Raw genomic sequence first — 14,041 nt, 5'->3', positions numbered from 1 at the left:
CAGACCCATAAGAGAGGTAATCCAGTATAAAGCCATTAATTTTTGAGGAAAGAAAACAGATCCACAGACGTGAAATAAATTGACCAGTTGCAGCAGCAACATCACTTTTTCTGCCTTTGTCCCCTGTTTAACTCAGCATGTGGCCGCTGCCCAAATCCAGGAGACATATTCCAGTCTCCCTTGCAGCTACATATGGTCATATTCAGCTTTATGCTGTTTAGCAAATAGGTTGTAAACAAAAGGTTGTGTTTGACGGCCTGGAAGATTCCTTCTCCACTTCCCCCTTCCTGCTGGCTGAAAGATTGATATGATAAGTGGAGACAGTGTCATCATGAACCATGAGACAGAAGCTATATGCTTTCTGGTGTGCTCAGGAATGGTAGAGCAATAGGGTAGAAGGAGCCTGGGTCTCTGAAACATGGCACTCTAGGGAGATTGCCTTCTAGGCTTCTTTATGTGTAAGAGAATCAGATATCTATCTTTGTTTAAGTTACTGTGGTTTTGGATTTTTGTGTTACTCTTAGCTAAGCCTACTCTAAGCTGCTATATCAACAGTCTAGAAAATTATCAAATTGATTAACAATGACTTGATGGCTCTTCCATCAAGGATGGGTGATGGGCAAGGCCTGATTCTAAATCTAGAAAGAAAACACTTCATATGTTCTCTGTTACTAAATACTAAGGAGATTATGACTTAGTAGGCATTCTGTGGGGCCCAAGGACATTATTTAAAAGCTCCTCATATAATCCTAATGTCTAGATACACCTGGTAATTATCTGATCTACAATTGTTCTCTGCTGTGAGTCTGGGGTAGGTGGTGAATCAGAACCAACAGAAAGAGTTGTTTCTTTTGGGGAAAAAAGCAAACAAATATAAATTCTGAAATAATTTATTCATCAGGCTATTTGGATCTACCTTTCCTTCTCCTGGTATGCACTGAGAGTCACACAAATGTCACCAAATGAACTGTTCTCTTTCAGGTTAGCCTTTGATATGATTTGGATCTGTGTTGCCATCCAAATCTTACGTTGAACTGTAATCCTCAGTGTTGGAGGTAGGGCCTGATGGGAGGTGACTGGATCACGGGGCGGAATGTCCCCCATGCTGCTGCTCTCATGAGAGTGAGTGAGTGCTCATGAGATCTTGTGTAGACCTCCCCACCTCTCTTCCTCCTGCTCTGGCCATGAGGTACCTGCTCCCCTTTTGCCTTCCACCATGATTGTAGGTTTTCCTGAGGCCTCCTCAGAAGCTGAGCAGATGCCAGTGTCATGCTTCCTGTTGCAGCCTTTGAAAGTGCAAGCCAATTAAACCTCTTTTCTTTATAAATTACCCAGTCTCAGGTATTTCTTTATAGCAGTGAAAAAATAGATGGAAACAACCTTAGTTCAGACAAACTGACAGTGACATAATTGCATGTGGTTAGATTGCATGTGGCTACTATTTTTGTTTTTCACAGATTACATTTTCCATGGGAGTTTAGTCAATGCTAATGTCATTACTATACATTAATGAATCATTTGTGATGATTCCAGGGCTTCACACCTCAGAGGTTGAACTTTTTTGGTCCTTGCAAAGATCTGCAAGGTCAGCAGATTCAGTTAAACAGCTGTCAGGCAAAGTCAGCCTAATAACACTCACACATACCAGTGGGTTCTTCTGGCAGAAAAGGTGACAGGCAGGGGAAAGCACTGCCAGGAGGCAGACTGTGGCAAGGCATTCCCAACCGCAGTAGACAGAAAGGGATTATACTAAGAGTACATCTGCACCAAAGAAATCCCCTTTCAAGATCCATCCTCATGTTGACAAGTGCAAGCTTGGGAACTCCATTCTCCCGCCCTCTTCTGGGAAGCTAGAGGAGACAGAGCCTCAAGCAGGAGGAAACCTGGCAGGACTCAAGGGGCTCACCATAATCTCAGAAGAAATATAATCAAACAGCACAAAGATGCATTTTAAGACAAAATTCAAAAATAGGTGCCAAAAATACCAAAGATCTAATTGTAGCTGAGTTACCAACCCAGTCTGAGTTTGGGTAAGTCACATAACTTTTCTGTTTTTTAATTTTATCTTATGCAGAATCAAGGGACTGAACTCAATGAACTATGAAATTTCTTTTAAAAGTTGGACAATTTTATATTTATCTAATGGTTAATTATTTTATATGTAAGTAGGTTAAAGGAAAAGCTCTCAATTATAGATTTGTTTTTATTTTAAAATATGAAAATCCTAGATCCAAACATAAAATCAAAAGAGAGACATGCATGTCTTTAGAACCTGAATTTCTGAAAACTTTCCTAATTGTTTAATCCCCTTAAACTCTAATGGCATCCTGCTGTCCGTACTGAAAGATATCAGTATGCAAATATTTAGGCGAGTGCTTTTAAACATCCATGAACGTTTATTTCACTCTTCCAAATAACTTCATTCAGAGGACTGAAAAAATTCTGAGCCTAGGCACTTATTGATATAATAGCTATGGACTGTCATTAAAGGGTAGTCTATTAAATCTAATTCTGTGCTTACTGATGGTCTCCTGCGTTAAGAGAAATTGCAAACTGAAATCAGATACAGCTGTTTTATTAGTTGTTGTTACTGCAAAGTGGTCTTGAATCTCTCAGTGCTCTCTCCATTTTAACCCTCCTTCTTCAGGTGACACAGCAACAATAAAAGACTCACTTCCTAAATCTTCCCTATAACCCTGCTACTTGACTCAGAGGCCATTGTCTATGTAAAGGGATTGAAAGAGAAATTGGAACTCCCAGAATTCCCAGGACAAATTTATAGGTCATAAAGCTCCAATGGACTAAATAGGTGGGATTAAGTACCAATGCAGTTCAGGGGAATGGAGAGAAAAAAAGCCAAACTTACTTCATCCACATGCCCAACAGCTCCATAAATCCTTGCCATCTGTCCAATGAGGTAGGGGAATCTCTCACCAATCTCCTTCAGCATTGGAAGAAAACTGTTCAAAGCCACCGGCTCGTAGCTTGCTATCTCTATAAGGATGTTTAGGATGATGTCATTATGGGTTGAATCCTTCAAATGCCCAATTAGGAAAGGAATACACTTCTGAACTACCTATAAAGAGAGGAGAGGAGGAGGAGGAAAGAAAGAAAAAAGTTAATTAAATCAGAATTAACTTTGAAAGCAAACTTTTTTTTATTAAACCTGAGCTCAACACATTCTGGGATTATTTCTCTCACTGGTATTCAAGCAAATCTCCCAAGTTTAGAATTTAAAATTTATAATAAAATCTTCATAGCCTTTAGTTTCTTTTTCTTTTGATCTGTGCCTTCCTATTGAAAAGTGAAGTTTAAAATAATGCTTCAGTGTTACTATTCATAAATCAAGTTTTGATGTGTTATTTCCTTATTGGGAGTGCCACACTTCCTCCAATCACCATGAAAGCTGCAGTTTAAAGGACAATTTAAGTATGTGGGAGATCTTTGTTGACTTTAATCAAAGCCTTCAAAATGGAAAAATTCAGTTTAGAAATGTTTAATAAAAATAAGAAAGCAGAAAAGTTCTCACAGTTTCTTCAATTTTCAGTTTTGATCACAAAAATATAAGATAAAGTTAATAAAGCAAAAATGATTTATATCATAGTCTCATTATCTTAATATATTTTCTTGATTCTTATGAATCAAGAATGCAAAGGTGAAATGAATGTAAAGGTGAAATTTATCCCAGAAAATGGGACTCTTTTGTGGAATAAAGACACTATGTTAATATATCACATACTGATATTTTAATGAATTGTTTTGTCTGCTAAAGTGGATAATTATAAAGGAAACCTGTGGGAAACTGAACAATAAAAGTGAAACAGATTTGCCCATCCATATTTCTGCTTTGTTTGTTTCTTTGTTTGTGTTTGATTTACTTTACTGATGTGTCATTTTTTGGGTAGGGAAGACGTTAAATGTAGCTTCCAGTATTAAAACCAAATCTGATCACAGCACCATCTCCCCAAAGCTGAACTCATAATCCACCCCCTGCCAAAAACCTGCCTCTCTCTCCCTCCACCCCTTCTGGCCCCAAGTGCCTCCTTTTCCTATAAATGACATCACTATCCACCTGGGTACTCAAACTAGAAACTGTTTCTCCCTTACTAGCCGCCATTATCCAAGCAATTACCAAGTCCTATTGTGTCCAGTACCCAAGAATCCCACAGATCTGTCCACTCCCTCGTCTTTATATTCATCCATTCATTCACTCATTCACACTTGTTGAGTCCTTCCTATTTGCAAGCTGTAGGTGATAAGGATAGCAATAAGTCTGACAAGATTCCTGCCTTCATGGAATAATTTACTGTTTAGTAAAGGAGACATTCAGTAAAAGTCATAATCACATCAGAAATGAATAATTATAAGTTTTAATAAATCCTATGTAGGGAAAATGTAGGGCTCTGTGAGAGACTGTCCCAGGGCCCTAATTCAGGCTAAGCGTCAGGGAAGGCCTCTCTCAGGGGGACATGGAGCTGAGATCACTGACCCAGGCATCCCACACATCAGTTATTCCACAGCCTCCTAAAAGTCTCCGTGCCTTCAGTCTTGCCCATCCAATCTCTTTTCAGCTTTAGTCACAATGGTGTTTCTTCCTGCCTTAAAACCCTATAGTCACTTGCCCTTGTTTTCAACCTGACTCCTATTCATCTTCCCATACTCAGTTCCTTGACCATTCGGTCCACCTTCCCCCAGTCCAGACCCCACTACGTATCACACATCAACTATGATGAATTTTTTTTAAAGTTCTTAACTTGCTAAATTTTCTTTTTCATCTGGGATTTTACTCATGTGATTTGCTCTTCCCGGAACTCTTGTTGCCCCTATTTTGCTTGAGTAACTCCTGATCATTCTTGATGAATGATGAACTGTTATTTCCTTAAAAAGCCTTCCTCAGCTCCTCTCCTCTTCCTTCTCAGTCTAGTGCCATTGTGGAAGTTCCCATTGTACCATAAATGGCCTGAGCATGTCCTTCACATGCTTCCTTCTTACTGCTGGTCTAGATGCATGAAGCATTTGCACACATTGCCCTCCCTAGAGAGCCCACTCAGTTTACCTGCATGTTACAGAGCGTCAGGAATGCTTTAATGCAGACATAGACGCTCTACTTGAATTCCAATTTCACAAGGTCAGAACTTCCTTGTTTAGCTTCCTATTTCACCTGAAATGAATTAGGCTTAACTTGAAAGCCTTGGTATTTCTGATTGTCGCCACTTCCCTTTCCCTTCTCAGTGAACCCTTTCTCTTTCTCCACATTTCCTTCCATCCCCCTTGCCCACTGTCTAATTAAGGAAGAGGTGAGAGAGAAGGTGAATCAGGTGGTTTTTGTATTGTTCCACCTGTGGTGACAGACCCCTTGAAATCAAGGGTGCACTCTAGTTCTAGGGGTGCTGGCAGCAACAACAGAGCACAAAGAGCTGAGGGAGACAAGTGGAGAGGATGCTTTACCATGAAGGTAGGGCTGACAGGAGACAGGGCTCAGCAATCCCCCCATTACAACTTCTTCCCAGGGAGAATCCTGGCACAGGTTGGGTCCATCCACATCGCTGTAGGTGCTCCCTAAACCCTGGGCTCTTTGTTCTGGGATCCATACTCAGCACCCACAGTACCTAGCACAATGTGAGTTCACTCTCTCCTCATTTTGTTTACTCTCCTTCTCTTGTCTAGTCCACCCTCAAACTGCCCTCTCTCCCATACTTTCTCCTGTGTCTTCTGGAATTCTCATTTGCTTCACAAGCCTCAGCCTTACAGCCTTGATTCTTTAGTGTGTTGAGGTCAAAAGATTTCATTGGTTGGAATTAGACTGGGTTTGTGTTGCTGCTTGCCTGATCTGTCTGGCTTTGGGCAAGTGACCTAGCTGGTGTGAAGCCCAGATTGTCACCGTAGGATGGCTTTAGGGAAGGTAGTATGACTCTGATGGTCACTGGGGGACATAGAAGTTGAAAGGCTGATGAAGATGAAGTGCATGTGAAAAGCCACCTCACCCACAAGGTCACCCTTTGGTACCACCACTGTTCTTATTAACCTCTCCAAACTATAGCTTCTCTATTTATAAAATAAAAAGCTTGTTGTAGGGAATAAATGAGATGTCTGTGATATACCTACATAGTGCCTGGTACATGGTATGAGTTCAGTCACTACTAGTGCCGTTGTCCACGCTCCCCTGCCTGCTGGGACCAGCACCGAGAAAATGCCTTCTCTTGTAGCCTTCTCTACAGTGGAAGTGGAAGTGGAAGTGGAAGCTGCCCAGTTATTTCTCCAGTTGGGGGCCTGTGCTCTAGGTGATCCAATAATTCTTCAACTCCATTCCTCACCCCAAACTACTGTACCTTTGCTCATCCTTTCTGCCCTCAGTCCTTTCCAAAATTGGTCCTCCCACTTGTGCTCTGGAATACATTCCACATCTTCCTTTGGCACCTTGTTCTGTCTCCTGTTTCCTCTCACACCTTCAATCCCTTTTTTCTTATTTTGTCTTTAACCCTTCTTGTTTCTTCTGAACTTTCTGAATTGGCAGTCCACACTCACATGGTCCTTTCCTAACCTTCCCTTCCATATGCAATTCATAATAAATGACTGACTTCCCCTACCCTGCCTCACAGATGCTGCCTTTTATAAAAAAGATACAACTGGTGAGCTCAGTTGCCAAATCCAAGGTCAATGCCTGTCTCTTGTCTTCTTTACTTCTCTAGACCTTGACCCTGTTGAGCCACTTTTTCTCCTTTGGAGAACACACTGTGACTTTTCCTTTTTCTTCATGTCTTCAGTCTTTTTGTCTCTTGTTAAATTTATTCATTTCTTAATTCAATAACTTTTTATTCAAATCCTACTATGTAACCCAGCACTATGCTAGGGAGCATATATGAATATGTAGACAAGAGTCCCATGTACCTCAAGGAATTTACAGTGCACTGAAAGAAACAGTCATGCAGAAATAATGACATATTGTTCTATGTGCATACTAGTAACAGAGAAGTTCCCAGTCCTCTGCCTGAGCTCTAGCTTTGCTACTCAATGCGTGGTCCCTCGAAGCAACAGCAGCACCATATGGGTACTTGTAAAAAAGACACACTTGGGGTCCCCACTTGTGTCTACTGAAGCTACTGAACCAAAATCCCTGAGAGTAAGGCTCAGGCATTGGTCATCCTTGTTGGTCTCATCTCCTGAAGCTTCCTGTGAATCCTGCTTTCCAATATCCAAGATTCCTAGCTCTGAATCATCTGCATAAAAGTATGCATTCTTCATGGTATGGCCCTGATGTCACTCCCTTTGTGGAGCTTCATGGCATCTATTCCCTCGTAAAGTAGAATTTATCATCCTCTCTCTTTGTTTATGCCATTTGCAAAGCATTTATCACCTTGTTTAATTTGGTTCAATGTTTGTTCTCAGTTTGGTTCTATGAATGTTTATTGAGCTCTATCAGATACTATGGAAAAGTCTAAGATACAAAGGAAAGAATAAATCATTTCTTGTCAAAGGGCCTTGCAATCTATTGTGACTAATTATGCATATAACTATTCTTTCTTGCTTTTCTTTGAATAATTTGAAGGTTGAATACAAATGTTCCAGTGTTCACTTTAGTATTGATTGTTCTTTTTTTTTCAACTGGTGAATAGTGACATTAAAAAGAAATGGGGCAGGCCAGGTGCGGTGGCTCACACCTATAATCCCAGCACTTTGGGAAGCTGAGGCGGGTAGATTGCGAGATCAGAAGTTCAAGACCAGCCTGACCAAGATGGTGAAACCCTGTCTCTACTGAAAAAAAAAAATACAAAAATTATCTGGGTGTGGTGGTGCATGCCTGTAATCCCAGCTACTCAGGAAGCTGGGGCAGAGAATTGCTTGAGCCTGGGAGGCAGAGGTTGCAGTGAGCTGAGATTGTGCCACTGTGCTCCAGCCTGGGTGATAGAGTGAGACTTCATCTTAAAAAAAGAAAGAAAGAAAGAAAAGAAATGGGGCAGCCATAATTAAATAACCTTGGGCTAACCATTAATATTCACTGGGCACACATGTTGGTTGATATGGTTTGGCTCTGTGTTCTCACCAAAATCTCATCTTAAATTGTATTCCCATAGTTCCCGCATGTTGTCAGAGGGACCTGGTGGGAAATAATTTGAAGAAGGGGGGCAGTTTTCCCCATACTATTCTCATGGTAGAGAATAAGTCTTATGAGACCTGATGGTTTTATCAGGGGTTTCTGCTTTTGCAAATTCCTCATTTTCTTGCCACCATGTAAGAAGTGCCTTTTGCCTCCCACCATGATTCTGAGGCCTCCCCAGCCATGTGGAATTGTGAGTCCAATTAAACCTCTTTTTCTTCCCAGTCTTGGGTATGTCTTTATCGCAGCATGAAAATGGACTAATATAGTAAATTGGTACCAGTGGAGTGGGGTGTTGTTGAAAAGATACCCAAAAATGTGGAAATTACTTTGGAACTGGTTAACCGGCAGAGGTTGAAACAGTTTGGAGGACTCAGAAGAAACAGGAAAATGTGGGAAAATTTGAAACTTCTTAGAGACTTATTGAATGGCTTTCACCAAAACCCTGATAGCAATATAAACAATAAGATCCAGGCTAAGGTGGTCTCAGATGGAGATGAGGAACTTGTTGGGAACTAGAGCAAAGGCTACTCTTGTTATGTTTTAGCAGAGACTGATAGGATTTTGCCCCTGCCTTAGCGATTTCTGGAACTTTGAACTTGAGAGAGATGATTTGGGGTATCTGGTGAAAAAATTTCTAAGCAGCAAAGCATTCAAGATGTGACTTTGGTGCTGTTAATGGCATCCAGTTTTATAAGGGAAGCAGGGCATAAAAGTTTGGAAAATTCACAGCCTGACAATGTGATAGAAAAGAAAATCCTATTTTCTGAGGAGAAATTCAAGTAGACTACAGAAATTTGCTTAAGAGTAGGAGCCAAATGTTCATCCCCAAGACAATGTGGAAAATATCTCCAGGGAATGTCAGAGGGCTTTATGGCAGCCCCTTCCATCATAAACCAAGAGACCTAAGAGGAAAAAATGGTTTCATGGGCAAGGCCCAGAGTCCCTGGGCTGTGTGTGGCCTAGGGACTTGGTGCCCTGTGTTCCAGACACTCTAGCTATGACTGGAAACAGGCTAATGTACAGTTCTGGCTGTGGCTTCAGAGGGTGCAAACCCGAAGCCTTGACAATTTCCATGTGGTGTTGAGTGCACAGAAGTCAAGAATTGAGGTTTGGGAACCTCCGTCTAGATTTCAGAGACTATATGGAAATGCCTGGATGTCCAGAGAGAAGTTTGCTGCAGGGGTGGGGGTCTCATGAAGAACCTCTGCTAGGGCAGCGCAGAAAGGAAATGTGGGGTCAGAGCCCCCACACAGTAAAGCTCAGCCTGTGAAAGCAGCCAAAAGGGAGGCTGTACCCTGAAGAGTCACAGGAGCAGAACTGCCCAAGGCCGTGGGAACCCTTACATCGGTGTGACTCAGATGTGAGACATGGATTCAATGGAGATCATTTTGGAGCTTTAATATTTGACTGCCCTGCTGGATTTTGGACTTGTGTGGACCTGTAGCCCCTGGGTTTGGCCAATTTCTCCCATTTAGAACAGCTTCATTTACCCAATGCCTGTACTCCCACTGTATCTAGAAAGTAACTAACTTGCTTTTGATTTTACAGGCTCATAGGCAGAAGGGACTTACCTTATCTCAGATGAGACTTTGGACTGTGGACCTTTGGGTTAATGCTGAAATGAGTTAAGACTTTGGGGTACTGCTGGGAAGGCGTGATTGGTTTTGAAATGTGAGGACATGAGATTTGGATGGGCCAGGGATGTAATGTTATAGTTTGACTCTGTCTCCTCACCAAAATCTCATCTTGAATTTTATTTCCATATCCCACATGTTAAGGGAGGGACACAGTGGGAGATAATTTGAATTATGGGGGTGGGTCTCCAATACTGTTCTCATGGTAGCGAATAAGTCTCATGAGATCTGATTATTTTATCAGAGGTTTCTGCTTTTGTATCTTCCTCATTTTCTCTTGCTGCCACCATGTAAGAAGTGCCTTTTGCCTCCCACCATGATTCTGAGGCCTCCCCAGCCATGTGGAACTGTAAGTTAAATTACACCTCTTTTTCTTCCCAGTCTTGGGTATGTCTTTTATCAGCAGCATGAAAACGGACTAATACATTGGTGCCCTCTAGAATCCATTTCTAATTCCCTCTTCCTGGCAGCTTCTAGTTTCTGTCTGTGTATCCTCCAGTTCAGGAGAAGCCCTAGGGGTACAGCATGTGCCCTAAACAGAGAGAATATCAAGACTTTTGTTGGGTGTTGATGGCAGTGATAGATGTAGGAGAAGCATAGTGCCAAGAGGGCCCTGAGCACCTATTGGAGATGACAAGGAGAAAGCCTGTGGAAAATGGAAGCCTAGAAGTCGAATCTGAGAAATCAAAATAGAAAAATTGTTTGTTCACATTATTTTTGAATCAAATCTCATCTGAATTTTTTCCCATCACATTAGCTATAAATTCCTTTCACTGATGAAACTATTCTGGTTTGGGTGTTCTATTACCGATAATCATAAGCATCCTAATTGTTACAGTCTTCTACTTGAATCCAAAGAATGACAACTTATTTGCTATCTAGAGAATGAGTCTTTGCATTCACTATAGGCTGATTAATTCACAAATAGGATTAAGTGTAGGTCTCTTCTTGGTCTTACCTGAGAAACTACAGTTCCTAGGACTTCACGGCCACACTAAACTTTCTTTAACGCCACATTACAATAACTACAGATTTGCACATTTGTTGCTTTTCTATTTATTTATTTATAGTACAGAGTCTCACTCTGTCACCCAGGCTGGAGTGCAGTAGCATGATCATGGCTCACTGCAGCCTTAACTTCCCTGGCTCAGGTGATTCTCCCACCTCGGCCTCTTGAGTAGCTGGGACTACAGGTGCACTCCACCATGCCCTGCTAATTTTTGTAATTTTTTGTACAGACAGAGTTTTACTGTGTTGCCCAGGCTGGCCTCAAAGGACTGGCCTCAAGTGATCCACCCACCTCAGCTTCCCAAAGTGTTGAAATTACAGGCATAAGCCACCATGCCTGGCTTGTGATGGTTAATTTTATGTGTTAACTTGACTGGATCATGGGGCACCCAGATACTTGAGTAAACATTATTTCTGGGTGTGTCTGTGAGTGTGATTTCAGATGAGATTAGCATTTCAGTGGGTAGACTGAATAAAGCAGACTGCCCCTGCAATATGGATAAGCCTCACCCAATTAACTGAGGGCCTGAATAGAACAAATAGGTGAAGGAAGGGAGAATTTGCTTTCTCTGCCTGATTTTGTGAGCTGGAGCATTGGTCTTCTACTGTCCTCAGACTGTAACTTATGCAATCAGCTCTCCCGTTCTCAGGCTTTCAGACTTGAGCTGAAACTGCCACTGGTTTTCCTTGGCATCTTGCTTATACATGACAGATGGGACTTCTTAGCTGCCATAATTTCATGAGCCAATTTCTCATTATACAAATACAATAAATAGATGAGGGTTTTCACTTTAAAATTTACATGTATACATGCCTGAGACAGGAAATCCTAAGCACATATGCTGTTCACACGCACAAAGAAAAACATGCTTAGTTGTGTGTACCATGACATATACAATTTTTACCTCCAGTTGTTTTTTCTTTGCTGCTACATGCAGAAGCCGTAGTAGATGGTATTGTTCTGGCTGTTCCAGCTGAGACATTAAGGCCAAGAGTTCTGTCAGGTGTCTATTAATTGGCTGAGGCTGCTTTTCATACACAGCAGGTAACACTCTCAACAACATGGTGTTACCTGTTCAGGGAACAATAAGGGGAATGATGACTTTATCAGGCCATAAGCAACAGAAATAACATTATTACCAGTGCAATAACATTTACACATTAAATAGCACAGAGTAATGGCCAAATCTTCTGCTAAAAATAACATGGTACCTTATTCTGCGATTAAAATGTGATTTACTCTGATTCTATAAAAGGAAATATTTTATGATATGATCAGTAACATTAACTAATAAAAAATTTTCCTGAGTAATGCACCATGGGGATAGAGGAACTTTGACAGTAATCAGACCACACCCTTGAGAAGGAAACAGTTCTGATAAAAGAATTCCTGATGAGAAGCAAAATTTGTATAATGTTTAAATGAAAACTAAGCAGTGCTATAATCATGGACATAGATGAAACTGAACTACAAGAAAAGTGAAGAGGAGTGAATTCACATTCCTGAAAGATACAGAAGCATAATTTAGACAACTCACATACAGAAACTATGCCTTATTTTTAGTATAAGAAGTAGTAATGCAAAATCCCCAATTTCTGCACTATTTCAAGGGAAGTTTAGCCTCAACTGGTTTGTCACACATGACTTCCTCAAAGACATGTATAGACAACTAGATTTAAAATGGCAAAACCTCAAGAAAAATACTACATGAACTATAGGAATTTATCAGCAAACAGCATATGGGCAACATCTACTTATCACTTGATGGTATGGATTTTTTTTCTCTCAAAATCCTCTCAAGTATTTAAATGTCTCAGGGGAGTTGGTTTCTAGGGATTTTTTGAACAAGAATTTTCTTTACTCTTTTACTTTTACTTTAAATTTGGCTTTGTATGTAGAAGCCATACACAGAAAGAATCAAATAAGTAGGAATTACAGATATATAGACCTTCATTAAATGGTAGGAACATGCCTATAAATAAAAGACGATTTAGATATGATCATTAAAGAAAGAAGGCCAGAATTTTCAGAATATCAATATCTAAATTTAATGAAAGCATGATTCTAATAAAACTGAATGAATTTGTGAGACAATAAAAAATGAGAATTTTTTTTCCACATATAGTTCATAGAATAAGTCTAAAACAGGTTTTATCATGTACCCCAGAATACAAGTGGTTGGAAATATTTAGTTTTCTTTAAAAAGGTTGTGTTCATCAGTATTTATTTTCAATAATATAATTTTCAACAATTTGTGTTGTTTTCTGCTTATTTCACTATGAGCGTTTCCTTAAAAGATCAGGAATTTTTAATGCAATACCCAATTTGTACAGCCCACATTAGATCATAGAACTTAGTTACAAGAAGATACTGATGGTCACGTTAAAAGGGACTGTAGTTGCAATCTAAGACAGGAAACTGGTGTGTGGCATTTTGGTACAAACTCACTAAAGGCCCTGGGAGCCTTGAAGGGGAAAACCCCAGATTAGTCATTTTCAGCTGACTTGAATTTCAATCAAATAATACAAAAACGAATGCAGAACTTTTGCAGAAATCTTATAAATTCCATTAGTAAGTAATACATTCTTTTAAATTATGAAATAGTTTAAGTCATCAAACAAATATAGGCAATAATATAAGAAGCACTGGTGCACCTGCCAACCAGATTTGTCAAAACTTAATCTTACGTTATAATCACTTTTCATCCCATTTGTTTCCTTTCCTCCCCAGAAGCAACCATCATCCTAAAGGTAGTATTTATGATTTCCATACATATTTTTACACTTTAATTACATGTGTATGTATCACTAAACATTTTATAGTGTTGTTTTGGATGCTTTAAAATTGTATATGAATAACATCATACTGTACATATCCCTTTGCAACATATTTTTTCCTATTCAACATTTTGTTGAAATTAAACATCCAAGAAGCTCTTCTTCATTTATTCTCACAGCTTTGTGTTATTCCAGTGTATAAATATGCAACAACTTACTCATGCACTTTATGATTGAAAGATATTGTGGTGTTGTTATTTGTTGCTTTAATCCATGGCGCTGAAATAACTGTCTCTTTGTGCAAAAATGAGAGTTATTTCATAAGGTAGTGCTTCTGATTCTAATGTGCTTAGTAATCACCTGGGCATCTTTTTAAACTCAGATGTTGGCCGGGCTCGGTGGGTCATGCCTATAATCCCAGCACTTTGGGAGGCCGAGGCAGGTGGATCACGAGGTCAAGAGATTGAGACCATCCTGGTCAACATGCTGAAACCCCGTCTCTACTAAAAATACAAAAAATTAG

At 40.1% G+C, this 14,041-nt stretch overlaps 1 protein-coding gene across 7 annotated transcripts in view; it reads right to left on the bottom strand.

The window, feature by feature from the left end:
* Positions 1-14,041, bottom strand: part of VEPH1 (ventricular zone expressed PH domain containing 1) — a 223,796-nt gene that overhangs the window by 142,193 nt on the left and 67,562 nt on the right. For all 7 annotated transcript variants that reach the window (XR_005195794.1, XM_017500789.2, XM_037728584.1 and 4 more), the window contains 2 exons: positions 11,646-11,812; positions 2,867-3,076 (listed from right to left, as the gene is read on the bottom strand). Coding sequence is in view for 6 of the 7 variants with exons in the window: in XM_017500789.2 (XP_017356278.1) it covers positions 2,867-3,076; positions 11,646-11,812 (377 nt within the window). In the remaining variant the exon portion in view is untranslated. The remainder of the gene's footprint in view (positions 1-2,866; positions 3,077-11,645; positions 11,813-14,041) is intronic.

This window comes from Cebus imitator, unplaced genomic scaffold (genome assembly GCF_001604975.1).
Source record: "Cebus imitator isolate Cc_AM_T3 unplaced genomic scaffold, Cebus_imitator-1.0 Scaffold270, whole genome shotgun sequence".
In the NCBI taxonomy this organism is placed as follows: Eukaryota; Metazoa; Chordata; class Mammalia; order Primates; family Cebidae; genus Cebus; species Cebus imitator.
The sequence above is the reverse complement of the archived record's forward strand: the minus strand, read 5'-3'. Positions and strand labels throughout refer to the sequence as shown.